The sequence below is a fragment of the Triticum dicoccoides genome, chromosome 2A (genome assembly GCF_002162155.2).
Source record: "Triticum dicoccoides isolate Atlit2015 ecotype Zavitan chromosome 2A, WEW_v2.0, whole genome shotgun sequence".
NCBI lineage: Eukaryota > Viridiplantae > Streptophyta > Magnoliopsida > Poales > Poaceae > Triticum > Triticum dicoccoides.
The window spans coordinates 207,030,174-207,055,935 of NC_041382.1; the positions used below are offsets into that span (position 1 = coordinate 207,030,174).

The 25,762-nt window shown below is 43.5% G+C and overlaps 3 protein-coding genes and 1 long non-coding RNA gene across 4 annotated transcripts; 2 read left to right on the forward strand and 2 right to left on the reverse strand.

Annotated features, from left to right (window-relative positions):
* Positions 1–3,305: 3,305 nt before the first annotated feature.
* Positions 3,306–8,783, reverse strand: LOC119354232. The gene is made up of 3 exons (XM_037620947.1): positions 8,328–8,783; positions 5,096–6,477; positions 3,306–3,798 (listed from the first exon to the last, which is right to left on the reverse strand). Exons 1-2 carry the CDS (start codon positions 8,416–8,418, stop codon positions 5,117–5,119), a joined length of 1,452 nt encoding a protein of 483 aa, XP_037476844.1. The 5' UTR covers positions 8,419–8,783; the 3' UTR covers positions 3,306–3,798; positions 5,096–5,116.
* A 20-nt stretch (positions 8,784–8,803) lies between these two features.
* On the forward strand, positions 8,804–10,299 carry LOC119354233 (60S ribosomal protein L38). The gene is made up of 3 exons (XM_037620948.1): positions 8,804–8,929; positions 9,040–9,223; positions 10,053–10,299. The coding sequence occupies exons 1-3, from the start codon at positions 8,927–8,929 to the stop codon at positions 10,073–10,075; spliced, it is 210 nt and encodes a 69-aa protein (XP_037476845.1). The 5' UTR covers positions 8,804–8,926; the 3' UTR covers positions 10,076–10,299.
* Positions 10,300–12,143: 1,844 nt separating this feature from the next.
* Positions 12,144–13,151, reverse strand: LOC119359288. The gene is made up of 3 exons (XR_005172453.1): positions 13,032–13,151; positions 12,801–12,881; positions 12,144–12,641 (listed from the first exon to the last, which is right to left on the reverse strand). It is a non-coding gene; the product is annotated as an uncharacterized LOC119359288 (long non-coding RNA).
* A 2,719-nt stretch (positions 13,152–15,870) lies between these two features.
* Positions 15,871–20,971, forward strand: LOC119354234 (peptide chain release factor PrfB1, chloroplastic-like). The gene is made up of 7 exons (XM_037620949.1): positions 15,871–16,213; positions 16,501–16,578; positions 16,690–16,910; positions 17,189–17,392; positions 19,419–19,634; positions 19,753–19,939; positions 20,339–20,971. Exons 1-7 carry the CDS (start codon positions 16,078–16,080, stop codon positions 20,641–20,643), a joined length of 1,347 nt encoding a protein of 448 aa, XP_037476846.1. The 5' UTR covers positions 15,871–16,077; the 3' UTR covers positions 20,644–20,971.
* The last annotated feature ends 4,791 nt before the right edge of the window (positions 20,972–25,762 follow it).

The following is a 25,762-nucleotide window of genomic DNA, read 5'->3' on the forward strand; positions in this document are numbered from 1 at the left end:
GTTCGGTGACCGCCCCCAAGGGTTGCCATTTGTACGGGTTCGGTGACCGCCCTCAAGGGTCCCTTAGTGGAATCACGGCATCTTGCATTGTGCGAGGGCATGCGGAGATTACGGTGGCCCTAGTGGCTTCTTGGGGAGCATTGTGCCTCCACACCGCTCCAAACAGAGATTAGCATCTGCAAGGGTGTGAACTTCGCGATACATCGTCGTCTCTGCGTGCCTTGGTTATCTCTTACCCGAGCCCCTTTACTCATGCACTTTACTTTGTGATAGCCATATTGTTTCTTATCATATATCTTGCTATCACATAGTTGCTTATCTTGCTTAGCATAAGTTGTTGGTGCACATAGGTGAGCCTAGTTGTTTTAGGTTTTGTGCTTGACAAATTAACCACTAGGTTTATTCCGCATTTGTTCATTATTTTAAAACGCCTATTCACCCTCCCCCTCTAGGCGACATCCACAATCTTTCAGAGCCCTTTCTGGATGCTTAAATCTAACCCCTACACCATTTATTGATTCTTTGAGATACGTAACTCTGAAAGATCTGAGGATAATATGGCGGTTCCATAACGTCGTTGTGCAAATACCCTCCAAAGGGTAAATCAAGAGGACCTTCGATAGGGGCGAACCGTGGGGGTGGACTTATCTTCATGAATTGGGGGTGTGTCCAAGGAAGAATGGGGAAATGAGGATGGGGCGAAAGACTTAAATGGAATGCACAAGGCAAACAGGGGGGGGGGGGCAAAGGGGAATGGAACACAGCCAACATACACATCTCATAACCAAGAATCCATACAATACGTCTTATAGATCCAACAACATCCAAAGCGAAAGGGTACAATGATAAAGATTGTTCATTCCAAATCTAAGAGATTGGGGCTTGAATTCTAAAGAGGAATATTCTCCACAAGTGGAGGTGTTTGCACTTATTAGAGTCTTCACCTCGCAAAGTGGCCTTGAACTCCAATGGAGTCTTCACTTATTGAGGTGGCCTTGCATTGAGGATCCTTCTGCACAAGGGAGATCCAACAAGGGGAGGGGATAGTTGAGCTAAGCTCTATGTTTTCGGTTTTTAATCTTAGGTTCCCCTAGAAAGGAGGTGGGGATGGAGTGTATAGGGGTAAGTGGGAAGGGAAGATACATAGGCTAGTGGTCAGAAAGCTATGTGTAGGTAGTGTCCTAGAGGCTCCTGGTGATTTAACTCGAAGGATCCGACTGCTGGGTTGAGCACGAGTCGACTTGGCGCGGTCGATGGGCGAAGATGTTGCTCTAGGGGCAGGAGTGTCCTGGGGAAAAGGTTCAAAGGCTCCAGCCAGTTGGCAGGGCCTATGTTAAAGCTTGCAGATTGGAGTCTCCAAGAGATCCCCAGGGTGCTCTCGGCTTGGACCTAGAGGCTCTGAGTCAATCTGGTTGGAATGTCCACGCGCCTGGCTAGGGCGCATCCTTGCCTTCTTCGGTGTGTGCTTCTTCTTCTTCTGTTTCCATGATTCTCTCACGGGTGTTGTAGATACTTTCTTGTGCTTGACCTCCTACGTTGTACATTCAACTCAAACCCGAAGGTGCAAAAGGGTAAGAGTGTCAAGTAGTAGGGTGCCCCTTCGCTTGTGCTCTAGAGTCAAGGGCCACTAGGGTTCCTCGCATCCTTCCGGAGACACCACAAGTCTACCTCGTCTCATGTGGCCTTAGGCCTTAGAGGCGTGGTGGATCTCGACCCTTGCCGGCGGAGGACTCCTGCTCCATTTTTTAGTGTCTTTTTGTGTCCATTTAGGGTTTATGTTCTGCTCAGGAAGGCGGGGTTATGGTGGCTCCCTGAAGATGGAATACGATTCTCCTGCCTAGCCACAGTCTCGGTGGTGTGTCTAGGGTCGTTGGAGGGGTTGTGAAGATGTGTCGTCGGTGGGTCTCACGGGATTTGATCGACGTTTGTCTTCAGTGGATCTACTTGGATCCGATCTTCGTTCGGCTACGTTCGTGTGTCTACATGTTGGATACTTCTGATCTATGCTTTCTCTTCATCGGCAATGGTTGCTATTCTTGTGTGTTGTCCTGTGGGGCCTTAGCACACGGACTTCCCAACTATCTACTACAACAGGGGTGATGATAGCGGCGTGTCTTCAGTTCGCTTCAGTGCTTGTAGTTATTGATAGGTGGTCTACGAATCTGGATGTAATTTTTGTTATATCTGATGTTCTTTGTGATGTTCTTTGTACTGCCATGAACATATCGAAAGTTTTGCTGTAAAAAGCATACCATCCTCAAAAGTGGCAAGTAGACACGCATAAAGGAGAAGATTTATCTTCGTATTCATAGTACGCATGTCACTCAATGATGGGACACTTGTTATGATGATGTTCATAGGATGCCCCACATCATCTCCCCACACTTGAAAAAGAGACATCCTTGGTGCTAAACCGTATCACCATGGTCCATAGTAAGGAGGTAGATCAAAGACCTTGGTGAAGTTAAACTTGTCGATCACCATGTACTCATCATCTTGACGCTTGATGTGGCGATTCTTGAGGTGTATCATGCAAACAATAAGGAAACGGCAATGAAATAGTAGCCAATTCATGAAGCTCATATCAAGAATCTAGCCGCCTCGCAAGATCTTGCCCAGTAGAAGTGTAGAGCACAAAACACCTATTGTACTTTATCCATAGGTTCAGGTTAATCTACCCTAGTTCCGCACCACGAGCACTACTATGCACACTGACACTTTGCCATCCGATTTTTTGTATAATGAGATCAAATCAGTGTTTGCTTGCGTCATTTTCCTGATGAGTGTCGTTCAAAGCAAGTATTGTAACTAAACCAGACATGAATCGTCATGTGCCAAATACTTCCGCCACTCTAATTATCATCTGCGTTCGTGTATCTTCAAATATGTCGCTTAGATTGGTCAAATAGGTGTGTAAGCATGTTCTATAGCACCGTTCAAGATATCTTCCGATATTCCGATAAATCGGCCGATTTATCGCTTATCGTGGTCTGACCGATAAGATAAATCTGCCGATAAATCAACCGATATGGCGATAAACCGGGCGATATGCCGATAAACTGGCCGATTTACCCCTTATCGTAGGTCGACCGATAAGTTCCCGATAAGCGATATCCCCAACATTGTTCTATAGATGTTGTGTTTGTGTCCACATTTTACTCAAAAAAAGTTTCAAAACATGCAATCAGGCTACTAAGATTGGGTGGACAGATACCCCACACGCCCCGGTGCCCTAGATACACCATCGCAATTCTAGGTTTCATGGGATATCAAGATGTCTGAGGCAAGATTGACACGAGACAAAATGTGTCAGGAGTATACGCGAGCTTTCACATGGAAGAGGACAATACAAAATGGAATCTACTCCCTCCGTCCGATAATATAAGAGCGTATTTGATACTACTAGTGTAAAAAACGCTCTTATATTATGGGTGGGACGGAGGGGGTAATTGAGAGTCCGAATAAAACACATAAAACTCAACTCTTGTTGGCTTCTTGCACGTGAGAATAAGAATCACTCGGTAGTCAACAGGACCAAGCTTACCCCGGAACGGCTGATTCAGCTGCAATGTCAATCCTGTAGTCAAATTTGTATAGAACTACGATAAGCAAAACACATTCAAGGATGGCAGCTTAAGGCCCAGTTCTTTTGCCAGAATCTGGGGATTCTCAGATTCTGGCAAAAGAACTGGGCCTAAGATGGCTTCCAGCAAACTATTGGCAGATGACTCATTCTTGCGTTGTTCTAAGCTGATACAAATATTTCAATTCTGGAAGTCCAAGTCTGCGCTATGGCACCTGCAAGGTGGCGACGGTAGCAGTGAATAACAATCGTCAACTAGTGTCATTTGCATGGAAAGTGCAAGGAAAGTGCCTCTTTAAACTTGTAACCTTTGGATCAGATTAACGAGAAATCTGGATATTTTGTCACTCCAAATAATAGCAATTCGATCTTTCCCACTCCATGTCATAACGACATGTGGCCCCAAGACCTAAATATCTGTGTGACATGGGTGGCAATGCCATTCTTTGGAGTGCAGAATATTCAATTTTTGCAATAATGAAAGGATCAAAGCAAAGTAAAATAATTCTTGGTTATCATAACATACAATTTCAGGAGTCGGGAGTAGTATGTACTCCCACCCTAAAGAAATATAAGAGCGTTTAGATCACTAAAGTAGTGATCTAAACACTCTTATATTTCTTTACAGAGGGGTACCCTTCAGATCTGCAAGTAAGTCAAAAACTTCCAGCGATCTCCATATTTAATACTCCCTCCGTTCCTAAATAATTGTCTTTCTAGAGATTTCAACAAGTGACTACATACGGAGCAAAATGAGTGAATCTACACTCTAAAACATGTCTACATACATCCGTATGTTGTAGTCCATTTGAGATGGCTAGAAAGACAATTATTTGGGAACGGAGGGAGTATAACTTCACGGCAAAATATTTCAGAAGAGTGACTTACTATCCGTTGCAGCCTTCATTACACAATGATGGCAAAATGATTGCCAACTGCATCTAAGCTTACGAATTTCTTCCATAATTAAATAATATATAGTGTTCATGTTAACATATTGAAATGGTGAAACCTTATTTTTTGATAGATATTCAATTACTAAAGAGTAAAGAGGCACTGATTTCCCTTCTACTTGTGATTTTGTGAAGATCTGCCTATATAGATGCCAGGTACAATTTATGGCACACAGACCTCTCATGTGCCACTAAACGTTTTGGGTTCCTGTAACACATGGTTAAAAAGGAAAATCAAGGTAGCACAATATCATATGTTTTGACTGATTTTTTTTTCTGTAACTCAAAAGGGTCACTTATTACTTTGTATTGTAAGCAGGAAAGGTTTGCCTAGCCACATAACAAAAATAACTGAGGTAACAACTCAATACGCAAGTTATGATTAACTCTACTTAACTAAATTTGGGTACATATCCACACAATTACAAAATATATTATTAGAATTTCAACAAGTGCTGATACTGAAACATTTAATTTTCCAATGGAGTAAGATAATGAAATTATAAAAGAGAAACATAAAATTACATGTACAAAAAAATTACGTGACAATGTAACTCACCTTACACTAGAACTAGTTGTTTTACGTGTCGCCAAATGGCCCAAATCGCTGCCAAACATGCTCGACTAAATCTCTTCGGAGTTGGTTATCTGTTGAGTTTGCACAAATACTAGCATTTCTCCGAAGTAAATCAGCAAAATGATCAGTAGGTCCATATTTAATGTTTGACAGTGGAGCAACCGGTTTCTCTGAAATTTCATTCGAGTCGAAACAAGCACTTGCCCTATCTTGCTCATCCTCAAGTGTCATGTTATGTAGTATGATGCAAACCTGCATGATTTTGCCTAGAGTTGCCTTCTGGAAGAATTTTGTTGGGCCACGCACGATGGGAAAACGTGATTCTAGGAGTCTAAATGCTCGTTGGACATCATTCCTTGCTCCTTTTTGATATTGTGCGAATAATTGATCCTTTTCAGTTTGAGGGAGGGGCATCGCCTTAATGAAGACAGGCCATTCTGGGTATGTACCATCAGCAAGATAGTAACCCATACTGTACTGCCTCCTGTTGATGGAGAATTGCACATGAGGACCTTGACCTTTCAAGACATCGGTGAACAAATGTGATTGATTCAGCATGGTAATATCACTGTGAGACCCAACAATACCAAAGAAAGCGTGCCATATCCAGAGGTCTTGTGAAGCAACTGCTTCAAGAATGATATTAACAACACCGTGATCACTGTGAGTAAGATGACACACCCATTTAACTGGGCAATTTTTCCACTCCCAGTGCATACAGCCAATGCTTCCCAGCATACCAGGGAACCCACGGGTCTCACCCATTTGTAGAAGACGCTGCATATCAACACTAGTGGGGCTCCTCAAGTATTCTTCACCAAACATGTTGATCACCCCATCCACAAACTGCTCCAAACAGTTCATTACTGTGCTGAAACCAATTTCTACGTATTTGTCAGTGACGCCAGAGGGGGAACCCAATGCTAATATACGAATAGCTACTGTGCACTTCTGTAGAGGTGTGAGTCCTTGACGATTAAGGCCATCTCTCCTTTCTGTGAAATAGGGAGACCACTCTCCCAAGGCACGGACTATACGTAGAAAGAGGGGCCTTCTCATCCTGTACCTTGTACGGAACTGTTCGTCAGTGTAGGTTGGATGCTCAGCGAAGTAATCAGCCACAAGTTGTTCATGGCCCTCTTCACGATTTCTCACTATGTACTTCCTACTCCCGCGGCGAGATGCACCAGCTTGCTGAGGTTTAATTTTGGCCTGGATCTTCACATTGATCTGCTCAAGCAAATTGTGGAAGATGCTTTGTTCAGAAATCAAATCTTCCATAGTGTATATGCCGGTTGGGTCAATGGTAGTGCTGTCATCGGAATCATCCGAGCAGGATGATGTGTCTGATTGGTGGGACATATCTGCAAAGATGAGAAATGAGTAATGCTTCAACATGAATGTGAAATACTTGCTGATGGTAAATCCGGGATGAAGATGACAAAAAAAAAAGCTTCAACATTCATTTGTTTTCTACAAATAAAAATGCACAAACCCAGGACATAAATGAACTTGACACTGTATGCATTGCAAATATATGTATCAAGGTTTATCACTGGGCCAGCACAACTGGTAGCTCTTAAACATAAATAGCAAAATGAAGATAGTAAGGGCATCTCCAAAGGTTGCCTTGCTTCTTCCCTACTTGTCCGTTTCGGACAGGGCGGATAGAAATACTCTCCAATGAGGACCCCCACTTCCTCCTTATTTGTCCATTGTGTCCACTTCTCCCCATTTCTTCCCTACTGGGGAAGAAGTAGGGGCGTCCGGCAGACAGCCACCTCAGCAGCAGACAGTGGAATACCGCTCCGGCCAGGGGGAGGAGGATCTGGCAGTCGCGGTGGCCATAACCGCCTCCTTGGTCACGGAGCAGGAGGACGAAGCTAAGCGGCTCGCCATTGAAGAGAGGAAGATGGAGGAGGCAATGCAAGCTTCCCTCGCCGGCACAGACAATGTCGATGATGACAACCTCGGCCTTGAAGACAACAACGGCCAGCTTGGGGGCAATGAAGATGAAGGCACCGACAACGACTACGGCAGTCGCCTCAGAAACTTCACCATTCACTTGAACTATGGTTTCCTTTTAGTGGTCGTTATTTGTTCAATGCCGAATAGTGTATGTGTATGTCGTGATGAACTATGTATAATTAGCCGTATGTGATGAAATATGGATGTGTAGCGTATGTGTAGGCAATTGGAAAATTTGGAAAAAAAATTGGGGGTGGACAAATAGGGAGGGCCGTTGAATACCATGGTACAACGGTGTCCTACCTATTTGACTAGACGTGTACGCGGAAAATAGGGAGGACAAACAAGTTTACCTTTGGAGATGCTCTAACAATAACAGCTCACACAAAAAGTCAAGGTTTATCAAAAGATCAAACAAATTTAAGCTAGACTACAGTTGCAGGACATGTAAGACAGTTCCAGATGCAAGCAAGGGCAAAAAAACGCTGGACCTGAATCAAAGAAAAAGGTTGAAGGAAAAGTAATCATTTCAAGGAGCTTATGCAACTGATGGGCCACACAAGTTATTATAAAATCAGATATTCATTGAGAAAGCTTCACTTATTCCATCTTAGGTTTTACTTGCACTAGGCACTATTAAATACCATCACCCAAGCAAAAATACAGAACTACCTAAGCTACTGACAAGAAAGTTCTTCAACTCGGCAACTACACTCTCTGTCCCTGAATTTCATCAATCATCCAGAATGCCTAGGTATCCTTAGAAAGGTGAGGGCAATCAGTTGATTATGTACTGTAGGCCTAGGCTACTGATCTCGAAATGCCTAGATATCCTTTACTGAATGGGTGACTTGCTGAATGCCCTTGCGTTTTACAGGTGATTTGCTACCGTATTTACACCCCCTTATCATTGTCCACTCACCCTCTACGCTAAAACTTAATACCTGGTATAATGCTCCAATTTGTCAGGTTTCAGTGAAAGAGAAGCAGTGGAAGTTCAGAAAAACATGGGCGCAAAAGCTTCCAACAGGGGATTCCCAAGGTTCTGCATTCAGCAGCGAACGATCCCCCGATTCGTGAGGACAGCAAGTAATTGAACGCTAACTTAGTAGTAACCCAACCAATGCAGTAATCTAAAAATGCCAATTTTTGCGGCACGAAGCAATGGCAGAAAGTTAAACGGAGAGACCAAATTAAGGACAAATATGCATCCCGCGAGAATAATAATGAGAATACAACAAAATACCTGCTTCGCGCACGGCGGGAGGAAGAAGGGACGAGTGGTCGGTGGAAGGAATTTGGGAAACGACAGGGGAAACAACAGGAGACCCCGACATGGACCAACCTAGCTGGTTAGGCACGGCGCGACGGTGAGGGTCTCCCGGCGGGATGAGGGGGCGCAAGGCGAGAGGGGCGGTGGGGCTAGGGTTATGGTTCACCGGCGAATCGGGGGTCGGGGTGGGGACGGAGAGCACACGGCGTCGTGCAGTGCGCGTGCGCCGGCGGTGGAAGCCGGAACTGAAGAGCGATGGAAGCTCCGGAGTCTTTTTTTCTTCCCTTTCTGAGCGGAAGGAGGCCGCAGCGTTGGGGTAGAGCCCGGAAATTTGTTTCGGCCCGCAACGAGATTATGTTTGATATCGGCCTGTTATGGAAAAGGATAAAAAACGAAATCCATTCTTGCCTCGTTCACTTCCGGCATCAGGCCCATCTGTACATGGGCCTGATGCCCGAGGTTATTAGGTCACCTCCAGTATAAATGTGACGAGCAGGGTCTCCTCGTCCTCCCCCTACTCTTTCCCCCGCCGCCGCCTCCTCCTTCTCCTCGGGTGCGCACAGTCGTCCACCATGGTGAGCTTCTCTCCTCCCCCACACGATGATGTTTCCGGCGGACGCCTCTTCCTTTCGTAGCGGATGCAGTTGCGTGGTGTGGTAACGAGTCATTTGTTGTTGCTCCGCAGCCGAAGCAGATCCACGAGATCAAGGACTTCCTGCTGACGGCGCGCCGGAAGGACGCGCGGTCGGTGCGGATCAAGAGGACCAAGGACGCCGTCAAGTTCAAGGTGCGCTGCTCCAGGTACCTCTACACGCTCTGCGTCTTCGACGCCGACAAGGCCAACAAGCTCAAGCAGTCCCTCCCACCAGGTTCGTCCTCGTGGCTCCAACATCCTCCCCTTTTTAGGTCTCGACAAGTTTGATCTGTGATGTTTGGCTGCTTACATACCGCCCCTGCTGGTGCTACACTAGATAGTTTGGTGAAAGATCCCATTATTCGTATTTGACGCTCCCCATAGGAAGTGTTACTGCTGCACGCAAGTTCCTGAATGGTCTGTGTAGATGCTGTACGTACATATGCTTGTGGAAACGATTTGTTTGTGACAGGGCATTGTGGAGGTGTTGATTTTATCTCCGATAATCTGCACTGCGAGCAATAAAATTCTCGGATAATCATAGACATCCTGCTATATGATGCAAGCTATTGACTTTCCAGCTTATGTGCTACTTTTACACAATTGTTTGAGATAGATGCATCTTGGCTGTTTGCATATGTTACTGCTGGACACTCAGTGGTGGCCAGTTCGCCATCAGTTATCTCGCCATCAGTTATCTCTTACTCTGCAATGGCATTGCACTAGTTTAGTACTGCACAATTCAGTGTAGCACTTCGTCATGTTTTATCTTGTCTTGTTAGTTATAATTTGCCCTTAGGTCCAGTGATATTATAACTGCATAATGCGAACACAACTAAGTTAATCTCACGAGTACAATATTTGATGTTGAGGAACTGCTAAGTTCTGAGCCAGATTGTCCATGACTTGAATGTCTGCTCGAATTGTTTACATTGTCCTTGGTTGTATCCTGCCATTATGATTTGTATCCAATATGTGCTCAACTGGTACATCCGTTGTTATGCATACAGTAGCCCATTTCGGAACCATTGTTATGCTTACTAAATGTCATGTTCTCTTTGCAGGTTTGAGCGTCCAGGAGGTTTAAGCATCAAGCCAGACAATGCCTTTTCTAGTAGCGGGAATGTTCTATCCATCTTGCTTTAGTAACTGTTAGCAGGCTCTCCTTGTTTACCCCCATTAAGAGAGTTTTGATGTCCCAAGACTGGAATGTAATGTTGGGAGCTATGTGGTTGAACCTGTGAGGATTTTTGTGTTATTTTCACTTGCTGGAGAAGGAGATCCATTATCTTATCCTAAATTGGTTTAGTATCTCACTATTTTCCTGAATGTTCTGCATTTTCTTCAGCCATGGCCCATGGTTGGCCACTCTTAATCTTCATAACTCAAATCAATAAGATTTACTCCCTCCGTTCCCAAATGTAAGTCTTTGTAGAGATTCCAACAAGTGATTATATATGAAGCAAAATGAGTGAATCTACACTTTAAAATATATCTACATATATTCGTATGTTGTTGTCCATTTAAAATGTCTAAAAAGACTTGTATTTAGGAACGGAGGGAGTAGAAAGGATAAAGGATAGTAGGTAAAACTCGTGTGCAAAGGTGGACATGGTATATCCAACTTCTGAAGTGATAGATCGATCGGCTGCAACGGCAGCAAATTGCTGCAAGAGTGCGAGTGTTTGCGGCGGACAACCCCTTGGAAACAATTTACATAGAGCTTCTACGACACCAACTTCTTGATCTTTGTCGTGTCTGCTTCTGGGCTGGGTGGAATGGGTGGCAGGTTTTATTATGTATGCCAGAGAGAAACAATGCATTGATAATACTCCCTTCGTTTCTAAATTCAGATTTCACTATGACCCACGTATGAATGTATATAGATGCAAACGGATATATAACCCAGATTTCACTATAACCCACGTATGAATGTATATAGATGCAAACGGATATATAACCCAGATTTCACTATAACCCACTATGAATGTGTGTGTGTGTGTGTCTATATATATATATATATATATATATATATATATATATATATATATATATATATATATAGGACAAATTTTATCTACAAGCAATTGTAACTACCACCTAGCTAGCTGGCCTCCACGTGTCCACACTCTACACACCAACAAGCCAACCGGATAGATGGATCTGGTTAACGGGTTATATGGAATCCAATAAGAGCAACTAATTTAGTTTTATTATTAAATAATCCGCCAAGTTGTTCAACTACTTCCTTAATTCTGGGCTACGCACCTGGTCAAACTGTTTATGGGATAAGCATGTGTGGATGTGACGCCTATTATTCCCGATGGAAGGAAAACCTTTGGTCAGAATACGATCGTAGTTTTTGTTAAAAATAGGTAGTATTGAGGATGGAATTTCTAGAAAAAATTTGTACAGAGTATATTACGACACACATATTATATTTTGTTGGGCTAGCTAACTGTGTGCATGCATGCACCAAGTTGAGTGGATACGTTGTAGTCACGTGCGTGCTCTTTCGAAAATCTCATGCGTGATTCACCACTTATATCTTGGAATCTGTGTCTATGGATGAAATTATATTGTACCAAGGTGTATATAGTTCTGCTTGTGCCTTGGAATATGGATGTAGTTTTTATTTGGTATGTATGTTTACAAATAAGACTACGAGGAATTAACTAGAGTATATGTAGTGGATTGTATTTTGTAGCAGCAATACAATATGGAGTATATCATAAAAGAGAGTATTTTCTACAAATAATAATAATAATAAAAGAGAGTATGATCATATATGCCGCCGGCGAGGATTAATTATTTGGTGACATTGTGAATCTTAATTTGTGTACACTCAAAGTGGGAGTATGTAGAATGAGTAAATTTTAAAGAGAGCGATAGAATGGAGTAGTTTTACAACAAATTAATGCGTATGCAGTATGTTGTATTCTGTTAAGGAAATATGGAGTATCTCCACTTAAGAAAGTATGGAGTATGTAGTATGTTGTATTCTGTTAAGAAAGTATGGAGTATTTCCATTTTAGGAAGTATGGAGTATGCAGTATGTTGTATTCTTTTGAGCAAGTATGCAGTATGTAGTATGTTGTATTCAGTTAAGAAAGTATGTAGGATTTTCCTTCTAAGAAAGTACGAAGTATATAGTATTTGAAAAATCTAGTACATAATATAATTCATGGAGTGTATCATAAAATGGCTTATGTACGCCCATGGCCGGCCTCTAGTGAGAACAAAATAAATTGACAGCGGCTGCGTTACAAACTTGAGCCATTCTGGAAAAAAGGAAATACATACATCCTTTATTTCAGAACGAGTATATTTATTATATACTTCTATAATTAATTCATCTGGTATAAGGTATACAAGATCTAGTACGTAGATTATGGATGCAAATGTGATGTCCGCCATCCATGCATGTGATCATGTATTGATTAAAACTGATCCAGCCGTGAGTTCTTGTCATCGCCATGTGCCGCCGTAAAACGTCGTCGTCCCGCCGTACTGGAGCAGCAACCCATCGATCGTTATGTACAGCCGTCCCATGCCGGTCCTTAACAACTTGGCCGTGCACCGCCGTACGTGGTAGTTTCCGATGAAATCAGTAGCATCTTCTGCATCTTGGAACGCGGAGGAGCACGATCATTCTGCCGTATAACATGTAATTAAAACACGTACGACTGGAGATTTAAAAATAATAATATCATAAAACAAGACACCAGTTAGCAATTAGTTACACATCTTGCCCGTCTAATCAATCAATACCTTCATTTGTAAAAAAATATAAATAAAAAATCAGTCAATACCTTAAACGTCCGCTTGCTCACATGCATTCTACCAATCCAACCGGCTGTGCTTGTGACCAAATATGGTAGTTTTCTCATTTTCTGCAACGCCAAAGGAATAGAGAGAAAGGAAGATATCAAGCCCATTAGTTGAATGAGCACCTTGCGGTACCGTGAGGCATTGTTGGCCGTGAAAAAGGGGAAATCAATTAGCAAGAAACATAGATGGAAAAGAATCGCCTAATTGAGTACCTCGCTCTCTAATTTCCGTCGATCCTAATCCAATTATTGCATCGGTAGTAGAGAAAGAGGGAGAGAGAGAAACAGAAGGAAGATTATTAATTTCTGTCCAGATCTGATTCGTTTGGAGGCGCATCCTTATCCGATCGGTTATGTAAACAACGATGACCAAAAGAAGGGCCGGGAAAATCGGAAGAGAGGCAGGCTATCCAATGAAACAGGGCACCAACAATATGAGTTTTCCTCAGACCCGCAACCCATTAAGAAAATCAACGCCATCCCCTTGATGAGATCGGACGGGAGTAAACATGTAGGTAGTTACCCCATAGTGGTAGGATGTATTTTTCCTATATATATATATATATATATATATATATATATATATATATATATATATATATATATATATATATGCATTTCAAAGTGTAAATTCACTCATTTTGTTCCATAGTTCATAGTAGAATCTTTACAAGACTTATATTTAGAAATGGAGGGAGTAGCCAGTAAGACTACTATGTGGGTGAACTCTGCATGGGATAATCACTCGACTGTAGTAGTAGGTGTTTTTCTTTTTTTGAAAGGAGTAGTAGGTGTTTCTTATGGACCCTAATAGGGAGCCTCAACAAGATTGAGAGAGCGTTTATGTGGTCTGGCTTGGATAAGACGACGGATGCCAAATGCAAGGTCAACTGGGAGGTGGTATGTCGTCCTCGTGAGTATGGTGGCCTTGGGATACTAAACACTGACAAGTTCGCCCGTGCCTTGAGACTGAGATGGCCATGGTTTGAATGGAAGGAGCCCAGCAAGCTTTGGGTGGGGCTTGGTAACCCATTCTCAGAGGAGGACCTGGATTTTTTCTATGCCTCAACCACGATTACTGTTAGAAAATGGTGCCAAAACGCCTTTTTGGGACTCTCCTTGGCTGCTTGGGCGCAAACCCAAGGACATTGCCCCGCTAATCTTCGGTGCCTCCAAGAAAAAGAATTGAAAGGTACGTGAGGCCCTTAAAAAGAATGCATGGATCCTAAAGGTCAAGGTTGACACGCCGTCACCGCTGCCCACGTTCACGAGTTCTTTTCCCTTTGGATGCTCGTGAATGAGGTCCACCTTGACGAGCATGCCGAGGATGATATCACCTGGAAGCACTCCAGCGACGGGATTTACTCAGCATCCTCTACCTACAAGGCTCAATTCCTTGGGTTGATTCTCTCCCCTATGGATTTCATGGTGTGGAAAGCTTGGGCTTCACCCAAAGTTAAATTCTTCTCGTGGTTGGCTCTACAAGACCGGATTTTGACTGCGGACAGGTTGGCCAGGCACGGCTGGCCCAACTACGGCCTTTGCCAACTTTGCAATAGGGAGCAAGAGTCTGACGCCCATTTTTTCTTCAAGTGACGTTACACTCTTAGCCTTTGGAGGATGCTCATTGACAAGTTGGGACTTGTGCACATGGACACCACCACTTGGCATCTTGCTGGCTCGGTGAAGGAGTGGTGGGAGAAGCAAGCCGACTTGCAGAATCCTAATAGACGAGCAATGGCCTCTCTAACTATGCGTGTCTCCTGGCCCGTTTGGAACAAGAGGAATGCCAGAGTCTTCCGCCACAAGAGTGCTCCACCGACCATCCTTCTTTAAATGGTCCTCGACGAGGCAAAGCTCTGGGTCACTGCGGGTGCTATAAAGCTAGGGGACATTATATTGCGAGAATAATTGTCATGCCGTGTATTCGGCTCTTGTAATAACTCTATCTTCTCCTTATTTAATATATGGGGCAAATTTTTTGCCTCCGTTTCGAAAAATAGGGAGCAAACAGATGCTCCGCCAGCGCTGGGAGGCAGGTGCACGCCAATGCATGAAAAGCCCTTACATGCACACCACTAACCCCCTCCTATTAACATGTGTGTGATTAGGTCTTAGTCAAGTGATATAACATGCAGAAGAGAGAGAAAACTAAAAAGAAAATTTTACACGTATCTCAATGTAAGATTTTATGGTTATAGCATCGACTAAGACTGTTTTAGTCAGTCACTGTAACAGTTTAATACATTTTTCCTTCTAAAAAATTGATCCGCCATGCAACATCAAAGAGAATTGTCAATGTCTGGCGATGTTATTAGCAAAAAAGAAGATGCTGCCATGTTTAGGGATTGCCACACCGAAACACAAAAAGAATTGCCACACTGAGAATTCCCATACTAGATGATAGAAAATTGCTTGCATGTTTAAGAATTTACATGTTGCCATTCTACAGTAGAGGAAATTGGCACACATGTCTATGAATCGCCATGCTACAATAGAGAGAAACTGTCATGCTGCAACATAGGAAAATGCCATGCTACAAAGGAGAAATTACCACACATATTTTAGGAATTGCCTTGTTACATCAGAGAAAACTATCATGCTACACACAAAAATTATCATGCTCTATATAAATAATGCTACTTGTGCAAGATTTGCATAATTCGCTCAGAGGCATGGACGGAGCGAACATTTTGCGTCGTTTCGCTTAGGAGGTGGACAGATCGAACGGTACCCCACGATCCCACGAAGATTGCCACACTATCACGTGTTGAGACTTGCACGAACACGCCACATGGCTTTCATTCCAAAAACCATTCCCAAAGAATTTTTCGCTCATTATCATTTCCATTTTCTATTTTTTTGGGACAACCGTTTTCTATTTGAGTTTTTTTAGGGGAACCATTTTCTATTTGAGTGGGGTTATGGCACTCAACCCTTGACAGTCCAGCCTTTTAAGCCTAACCATTATGCTAAAGCCCAACAGCAATAGGCCCTCCTACAAGTGTATCAAGCTAAAAAAAGGTACTACCAAAAAATAGTCGATGCCGCTGAGCGTCACGACTCACGAACCCCTGAAGCCAAGCCAATCCCGAACTCGCCGTCGACACTGAGCTCGCGCGTCCTTCGACCTTCTATTCCCCAATCCCCTTGGCCCGCGCCCTGCCCCCCTGCCCCTCCCTCTCGCGCCTCCAGCACCGCCCCTGAGGCCCTGGCTGCGTCGCCTCCGCCGGCCTTCGCATTCCCCTCGCCGACGGCCATGATTGACTGCCCGCGGCTGCTTCTTGCTGCCGCGAGCTCCGCCCCCGGCCCCTCGTCCGCCGCTTGCCGGAGGTTCACCACCGGGTGCCCTCCCTTCTCCCTTTCATGCCGCAGCCGCCTTTCGTCTTTCCCTGGTGAGCTCCTCCTCTCATACTCCTATGCAAGTATGGATCCGTGAGGGTGAGCTATTCAACTGCTGACTCTTAAACTTGATGTTCCTAGTTTAGCTAGAGAGGAAAATCTGTTTAGATAAAACTGTTCCTGTGTAAGATGTGTATATGTTTGTATTGTGCGCGATGCGGGCGCGAGATTCTTAAACTTGATGCTCCTAGTTTAGCTAGAGAAGAAAATCTGGGTGTTCATGCTTTAATTTTCTTATATATCCTGTGGATGGAACGTTGACAGACTTGGATCAACACAGTGCAATCTGCATCCTCTGGGGCGGGGAGCCAGTCGAGCGTCGTGGATGAGCCGGAGTCCGTCGAATGGGCCATGCAGGGTAATCCATTTGCTCACTTCTCCATTTGATTCAGTAGGTAAATGGTTAGGCCTGCGTTTTTTTCCTCGCTGGGTTGTAATTGTAATCCATATGACTGGAAGTTGGGTACAGACTTCTACGCTTTGCGCAAGGATGTTGAGTTGGCCGTAGAGCGTGTCAATGAAGTCAGGCAGGATGCTGGACTGGAACAGCTTCTGGAGGAAATCGCTTTGCTGGAGAACAAGTCTGGGGATAGCACCTTGTGGGATGATCCTTCCAAGGCACAGGAGTTGCTTGTTGCTCTCACAGAGCTCAAAGAGAAAGTCAAGCTTCTTAAAGATTTCAAGTCGCAGGTTTGACTCCATGACATTCTTATGCATCCAGCACCTTAAATGATATAGCTCGCAAAACTTTAGTCATGTACTACCTCTGTAAAGAAATATAAGAGCGTTTAGATCACTAAACGGAGGGAGTATAATATAACCGTTATATAATGGTAATGATAGTTATATAAGGAAAAGGATACACGTTTTGTTGACATATCCAAATAGATGATATAAATTTGTGGAACAAGCATGACAATAAGTGGACGTCAACAATAGTTCTTCATTACCGTCTTTCCTATATTCAGGTTGAAGAAGCAGATACCATTGTGCAGCTTACAGAGGAGTTGGACTCCATAGACACAGGCCTTCTTGAGGAGGCCTCAAAGATTATAAAGGCATTGAATAAAGCACTAGATAATTTTGAGATGACACGGCTTCTTTCTGGACCTTATGACAAGGAAGGTGCTGTGATTACTATCTCTGCAGGCGCTGGTGGAACCGATGCCCAGGTATGTGTTCACTTCAGTTTCAGGCTTTAATCTGAACTCTTTAGAGTAACAGAAGTTGTACTTTAGAGTTTAATTTACTTCCTGTAGGGAGCATGATGGTGCTTGTTATTTAAGCTTCGACTATTTTTCTGTTGATTGGGTATTTGGGTTTCACAGATCTTATGTTTCCGTCATTTGGTCCTGCTGCTTATCAGAAATTTGTCTTATAATTCTGCTAATAAACTTTGCCAGCTGGTAAAAAACGAAATTAGTTTGCTACTATATATGTACTATATGTACTATTCCAAGTACCTAAAAGAGCTTTTGAATTGTTTCACCATAAGAGGCTGGTCTTGAGACGAACAATAACAAATTAGTCAAACTATTCATCCAGAAAGTTTAGCTGCTCTGAACTGTGCAAACTATGACTATGATATGATGATCAATAACTCCTAGTTGTGCTCGGGCTCGCTGGCCTCTTTATTTCAACCATGCAAGTGCCAAATGCTTTGAAATTCGCACAGTTATGTATACTGCATGGTATTTGTTCTGTATCTATGCTTCTTTTTTTTGCGGGGAATGTTCTGTATCTATGCTACTCAACTCAATAACAAAAGGTTAAGCTTTTTATTAAAGCACAGGTCCCACTACCACCTTCTCTTCATTACATTTACTGCCTCATCCTCATTCTCTTTTCTGCTTGCAGCACACAACTAAAGTGAAATAAATTAACTTCCGAAAAATATGTATGGTACAATTAGCAATTCACATTCAAGATTAGTATCACTAATGGAATATCAGGAGAACAGTTAACAGCATGACCACGCAAATATCCCAAATACCAACAACATTATAGGTAATATATTTCCAAAATCAAGGATGAACTCCACTGCAAGAAGTGCACTTGCAAACAAAAAATCGGACCCAAGGTTATTGTAAGCGGACTGTGGGAGAACTAAAGATATATCACAAATTTGTAGAGTCCTCACAGAAGTTCCATGACTTGTTGCAATTGCACAGATCTCACAAAACATACTAGTCAGAACGTTCATTACCACATACAGTAGATTGAAAAAAATAATCAATGCTAAACATCAAACAGAAGTTAAACATGTCGACAGATCTCAAGTCGCTGGTTGAACGCATGGCGCTATGCAAGCCACGGGCACGCACTAGCTGCACTCGTCATGCCCGCACGTGCCGGCTGAGAAGCAAGGGCGTAGACCTAGAGTTTCAGCATCCGATGCGGCCTTGTCGACGCAAATGTGTCTTCCAGAGTCACAAGAGCAGGCACTATCTGGCCAGGTGCGAGCACAATGCACACACATCATTGTCCTTTGCTCGGGCACCTGCTCATCCTCAGTACATTCCCGCTGCCTCCTCACTTTGCCTTGTGCACCTGTTCGTACTTTATCTATCTGTTCAAGCTTGCCCAGAAAGAAGGGCGCCATGGTCGTAGAATTAAGAAGATTTCGCTGGATCATTCTCCACTCTCATGGCCTGTTTACTGGCTTCAGGCTGCCGGATCATTCTCCACTCTCATGGCCCGCTAGATATGGCTACGTCAGAGTTGTGGAAGAAAGGCTGTCAGATCTCCCCCATGCCAAATGCTGCACCCTCGTGATCTCAAGCAGCCAAGGAATGCTCGGGATGACGGCGGGGAAGGTTGGAGAATGCGGGGCAGCGATCTCCATGCCGGCACTGCTGGACCATCGGTGAGGTACAGCTTGCGAGGAGAGATGGTGGGTAGCAATTTTATTTCATGTATGGGCCCAACATCTATGTATTTAGATTAGATTGTATCCAACAAAATGGAAAGTGGCACATATGACAAGGCGTCCTGCGCAACTCATCTATAGAGAGCAAACGAGCCCCAGTGCTGAAAATCCTCATCCATGGTGATGGCCTTTTTTGTATATAATCCATATTGTACATAACTGGCTTATGAATGACAAAAACTGATGCTTGGCATTTCCTCTCGGAAAGCACATGCTATGGATAAACGAATGTGACTCCATTCTTTTAAAACTTGGCTTTATCTTTGCAGGATTGGGCTGACATGTTACTCAGGATGTATGTTAGGTGGGGAGAGAAGCAGCGCTACAAGTCAAGAGTGGTAGAGAAGTCCCCTGGTGAGGAGGCTGGAATAAAATCAGCAACAGTTGAATTAGAGGGAAGATATGCCTATGGGTATCTCTCAGGAGAGAAAGGGACACACAGGATCGTCCGCCAGTCTCCATTCAACGCTAAAGGCCTTCGACAGGTATCTTCATTTTGCAATTCCTCCTTTTCTGTTTGTTATCCATATTCTTGCAAGCTGAAGGTAAAACACGTATAGTAGGTTCTTTCTAAAAGTTTGCGTGATGTGCTAATTTTTGCAGACCAGCTTTGCTGGTGTTGAGGTCATGCCTCTTTTACCAGAGGAATCCTTGGATGTAGAAATTCCTGAAGAGGATCTGGACATAAGTTTTACGAGAGCTGGAGGTAAAGGAGGCCAGAACGTGAACAAAGTGGAGACGGCTGTTCGCATGGTCCATATCCCCACTGGCATTGCCGTTCGTTGCGCAGGTATTAATTACTGAGAACAGCTTGCATCACACCTATTATTCTTGCTATATTGAACAACTACACAACCTGTTATGTATGTGTAGACATGGGATCTCACTCATCTCAGGTTGACAAATAAGCACACCAAGTGCAGGAATACATTTGTGGTGATTGAAATTTGATGTGAAAATCTGAATGATGCGCTCCTGAAACTAGCTGAACCTCCTGGTCCGGTGTTCGGGCATAGTTGCAGCTTTTCCAATGATAAGTTCAGCTTGTCACAGAATAGGTCATTTATGATCTTACATGTACTACCTATTTAAGAATTTCACTGGAAATATTTTAGAATCAAGAACCGGAGTTAACCGAGTTTTGTGCAGAATGAAGCTGACATTTGGGTTATCGTATCTAACTTTGCAGAGGAGAGAAGTCAGCTGGCTAACAAGATAAAGGCCCTAAGGCGGCTGAAGGCAAAGCTTCTGGTGATCGCCGAGGAGCAGCGTGCGTCAGAGATCAAGCAGATCCGCGGTGACGCGGTGAAGGCGGAGTGGGGGCAACAGATACGCAACTATGTCTTCCACCCCTACAAGCTCGTCAAGGACGTCCGTACGGCGTGCGAGACATCAGACATCAGCGGTGTGATGGATGGCGAGCTGGATCCCTTCATCAAGGCCTACCTCCAGTACAAGCTCTCTGCTGCTGCCGAGGAGCAAAGCGTCAAGTGATGCTAACATCGACTATTCGAGGTAGCCGTATGGAATTTTGATGTGCTGTTCGTCGTCATTGGCTGTGGCTGATTGAGCCGCCCTAGTGAAGGTGCAGTTTTACAGAGGCTTTTGCAGTTTTTGTAGTCTTTGTGCCCAGTGCCTCTAAAGGTTCTAGATATGAAAAACAGTCAAATGATAAATTGAGTTGAAGGTTGTGACTAGTGAAACAGCTCGATGAGAGTTTTTAACTGTTGGAACCAGAAGCCACAAAGGCATGATGGTTGAAGCATTGGTCTCGTAACACATGAAGGGTGCCTTCTGTACTGTACTACTGGTGCTTCTTTCACCATTTGATTTTTGCGTATGATGAATTCCTGAGTAAGCTGAACCGTAACAAACTGAAGTCGACGGTGGTTTGTCTGTTGAATTTGTGTCCACGGGAATATTGAGCATAGATACCTGGGGAGTAAGTATGCTGGAAGGTGTGTAGGATTTTTCTGCTGGAGGTTTTAAAATTTTGATGATCGATCGCTTCTTCTTTTTCTTCTGAGGCCAATCAGTTGCCTCTTTAGCTAGACTGCAACTCAGTTCTGAAAAGTCGACAGTCTATTAGGCCCAACTTGGTATCGCGTATGTGCGAGTTTGGACTTCTAGGAGTGAAAAGCGGGCCCCCATGGCCCATGGTCATGTGTGTGTGCATGAGTTTATTCTTCCGATGTTAATACCATGTTGAAACTTTGTGTTGTCATGTATCTCATTTTGGGTTCAAGTTGAAAGCTTCGGATTATAAGTCGAAACCTGCAGATACTTGTTTATAGATGCTAACTTTTCTTGTGAAAAGTCCGTGTGAGTTGAACAGTAGAAAGTTACTAGCCATATAGCCGGAAGGAGTTGAAAGTTGGTTTTATTTAAGGAGTTTAGAAAGTTGCAGCCCTGAAGTTGAAATCTTTGCGTTTTCCTTTGAAGTTTGATTATTTTTTGTAGAAAAGCTGTGCCACTGTCAGAAGTGGCACACCACCCGTCCTGGCCTACCCCAGTAGGAGTACCCCACTAACCAGAGTACCAGGGGGTGCTTTACTACCACGTAATCCTTCTTGTACTGCTGCCACGTTTCCCTATAAGAAAGAAATATTACTACTCCCTACCACGTGAGCAGTAATCGTAAAGTGAAGAAAGGGGAAAAGGTTAATTAAGGGCGACACCATGATTCAAAGCAGAAAGGAGGCAGGGCCATCCTGCTTTGCTTTGCTTTGCTTCGGGGATGACGCAAAACGGCGACCCCTCCCTCCCCTGGTGTAGTCATTAGTCCACCTAAACACTCAAAAGATTCCACAACAGTACCAGATCCAGCCTTCCGCCCAATGGCCCATTCTCGTGAAACCATCTGTCCCAATTTTTGCCCATCACACACGGTCGAGTTGGCACGCCGATCAGGCAAGGAAAAAAAATTATCATCCATCCATGAGGGACCATCCGATCCAAGCGATCGAAAACCGACCCTCTCGGCTCACAAAAGTCGAGTTTTGGTGCGGGCGAGACGCCGTGTTTGCCAAAATGCCGAGCGCCCATGTCTAGTGCTAGGAGTAATAGCGATGCAGAACCATCAAACCTGTATGATTGCTAGCCAGAGATTAGGAGCATGGCAAACACACAAATGCTTTTCTGAATCAAGGACCACACGGCGTACATCACCTTTAATTCTGCTACTATACCCACATACTGATACGGGCACGACAGAGGAGGTGAAGCCCAATTTCAGGACTCCACCAAGCTAGGCGTGTCGTTGTTATTTTTAATAATTAGATTTATAATAATTGTGAGTTTTGGCTTGGTTTTGGGCCTGTCCAACCAAGTCAGGTCGAGGCCCATTAGGCTGGGCGCCTCATCCCTCCATATAAGGAGCTGGGGTGCATTAGGTTTAGGCGGTTTAGAATTTTAGTCTAAAACTATCGAGTTGTGTTTCTTCGGTGAAGCAACTCTCCGAGGTCGGCGATGCCGTTTATCTAATAAAGATTGCTGCGGAGGTTTTTGTGTTCATCAAGGATTATCGTGCTTTGGTTTGAGGTGTGGTGATCTTCATCACGTTGCTTGCTGGATTTGTTCCCTCATCTTCAGGTTACGTGGATTACTCCCGTGATTAAAAGTTTTTCTATTGGACGCGACTAACGTCCGGACGGCAGGAAATTAGCAACGGATCCGCACGATCTAATCCCACCTCGCTCCTGCAGCTTGCGATCTCACTAATCACACATGCAGTGCAAACTTCCTCGCATGCATATGTAAACTCCCTCATGTTAGAGAATAGTTGCATGTAGAAGAAACAAAAAAAAAGATGATGTCATCAAGATTCCATCTAAAAATAAAATTCAAAATGTTTTATAGCTCAAACCACCGCTCCGATCGAAAAATTGTTTTCACATAAAAGATTCGTCACGACGAGACCTTCGAAACTAGATCCCATGTTGGTATATTTTGACGACTTTTTTTTAAGGTCAAAAATTACCAAACCCGGACCAAGTAAGTTATCACGTCTATGATACATAAGTTACCATCTCATTTACAAAGAAATTACCGAGGCATCAAAAGTGGTCCTCCAATTCTCCCATATGCAAATGAATTAGAAGACTGAAACGTTGATGTCATCCTTGTTTCCTCCTTATTTTGAAACTTCAAAATGTTTTGTAGCTCAAACCTTCGGTCCGATCAAAAAATCGTTTTCACATAAAAAACACGCTGCGGCGAGATCTTCGAAACTAGATCCTATATTGATATGTTCCGACGACTTTTATTCGGATCAAAAGTACCACTTGTGGGCTAAGCAATTTATCACGCACATGCTACATATGTTACTGTGTCGTTTACACAAATATTCCCGGGGCATAAATCTTCTAACCTTCTTATTAGCTCGGGTTAATATTATTGCGGTGATTGTGCATGTGTTATCACGTATACGTTGCGTATAGTACCAAAAAAATTACACGAAAGTTATCGGGGATATGTTTTTAAACAACTCCCGCACCAAAGTTATCAGGACTGAGGCACATAAGTTACCAGGTATGAGATGTATGAGTTACCATGCTATTCACATAAAAGTTACCGAGTTGATATTTCATCAACCCCTCCCCCATGCCAAAGTTATCAGGACCAAGGTACACAAGTTAGCAGGTCTACAATATGTGAGTTACCATGATATTCAGATAAAAGTTAACGGTGGTATATTTTCATCACCCCCCTCCCCACGCACACACACCATGCTAAAGTTATCAGCACCGAGGTACACAAGTTATCAGGTCTGCGGTCAAAAGTTACCGCGGTGTTTGAACGTGGGTTATCAGCTTTGATGTGGGTGTGTTAACATGCTATTTACACAAATGTTTTCAAGTGGTATATTTTTCGAAAAAAATTCTGGGTCAAAAGTTATCATGGTTTTTTTGTTCCTCTAGTTTATTTGCATGTGAGGAGAAGATTGGATGACCATTTTTATGGCTCAGCAATATCAAAATGGTAACTTATGTACCACAAGTGTGATAACTTACGTAACACATACGTGGTAAATTTTGAACTGAAAAAAAAAGTCGTCGGAACATATCAATATGGGATCTAGTTTCGAAGATCTCGTCGCGACGAATCTTTTATGTAAAAATGTTTTTTCAATCGGACCTACGGTTTAGGCTATATATAATTTTAAATTTTTTGCATTGGGAAGATCTTTGATGACATCACCATTTTTGTTTTTCCCATGAATGCATGCATACATGTAAGTGAGAAAGCAACATGCATACGGAGTGCTTTGGCTGAAAGTGACATGCGCGTGTGATTAGGAAAAAAGAAACCGACATGCGCATGATTAGATAAAAGGAAACTGTCATGTGTGTGATTAGCAAAAAGGGTGCAAACGCATGCAGCCCTTGATACAAAAATCTGACGGCGACGCGTCCGTGTGGATCTGTTGCAATCTGCCAGTCGGCAGGATTTTAGTTTTTCCGTTTTCTATTTAAGTATCTTGCGGTGAAAGATCGGGCAAAAACTATAGGATCATCACGTTGATCCTTATTACATACTCCTAGATCTTACTGGATCCATCTATTGGGAGTCCTCGTTTTACAACGCAGTACAATAACAGTGGTCCCATTCTTACTAAATTATGCAACTCAAAATGTGACAGCCTTGTATTGTAACCTTAGTAGATCCACAACACTTTGAATCATATAGTCCAAACAACAGACGTATGCTTGCATGAACCCCAAAGCCCAAGCCAGGCCCTTTTTCTCAGAGTTGTAACCTGTACACGTAAAGCAAAATCATCGGGGTCGGTTGAGCTGCGAGCTTTGACCACAGCCACTAGTTAATTGTTTAACTCTGATCAAGCACACGGATGCACGTGCAAAAGGCATCCACGAGGCTAAGATGTTACGGAAACACAGTAGTACTAATCGCTTAGATTACACTCCTCCTTTCCTTGGTTAATCGATGGAATCGACCACACGACCCGCAAAATCCAAGAAAAATGCATGCATGCATGCATCGTGGAGGCGCATGGGGCAAAAGTTGGCGACAACCCCACGCATCGTGCATGCATGGATGGCTTAGTGCCGCCGCTCCTAATTAACTAGCGTGTTGACTAGTTTCAAAAAAAAAAAATAGCGTGTTGACTTGGATTTGGCCCGGATCAGATAAGGATCAGAGAAATCATCAAGTCATTAGCAGCGGCTGTAATTAAGAGCGAGCGAGCGATCCCTTAGGACACACTACTCATGCACTCGTGTCAGGCAATGGGTTTCTGATTAGTTAATTGAGGGATGAAGCCGGCCTAGAGCTTGCACGGCTTCAGGGACTGACACGCACTGTATAGGATTCTCCTAAATCTATAGCTAAAAGGATCATGTACAGATCCAGAGCAGAAGGTTATTACAGGTAATGTGCTGTTTTTGGTCAGGAGCATGCGTGCATGTTCTCTCATTAATGCATAAAGGAGTTGAGATGTTGGAGTGAGCCCTAACTAAGAAAAACTGTCACTGGCGAGGCTGCAGATGGGCAGCATGTGAAGCAGCATTCCCAGAAAAAAAAATTGGTGTACTCATATCAACTTGTTCAGAAATGTATAATTGTACTATACGACTAGACAAGACAAGAATAC

What these genes read in the sequence shown, in the direction of transcription:
- LOC119354232 (XM_037620947.1), bottom strand. Translation starts at nt 8,418, where the DNA reads ATGTCGGGGTCTCCTGTTGTTTCCCCTGTCGTTTCCCAAATTCCTTCC. An exon ending in TCCCGCCGTGCGCGAAGCAG is followed by an intron (nt 6,478 to 8,327) that starts GTATTTTGTTGT and finishes TCATCTTTGCAG; the next exon opens with ATATGTCCCACCAATCAGAC.
- LOC119354233 (XM_037620948.1), top strand. An exon ending in CAAGCAGTCCCTCCCACCAG is followed by an intron (nt 9,224 to 10,052) that starts GTTCGTCCTCGT and finishes TTCTCTTTGCAG; the next exon opens with GTTTGAGCGTCCAGGAGGTT.
- LOC119354234 (XM_037620949.1), top strand. Translation starts at nt 16,078, where the DNA reads ATGATTGACTGCCCGCGGCTGCTTCTTGCTGCCGCGAGCTCCGCCCCC. An exon ending in CCGCCTTTCGTCTTTCCCTG is followed by an intron (nt 16,214 to 16,500) that starts GTGAGCTCCTCC and finishes GGATCAACACAG; the next exon opens with TGCAATCTGCATCCTCTGGG. An exon ending in CGTCGAATGGGCCATGCAGG is followed by an intron (nt 16,579 to 16,689) that starts GTAATCCATTTG and finishes AGTTGGGTACAG; the next exon opens with ACTTCTACGCTTTGCGCAAG.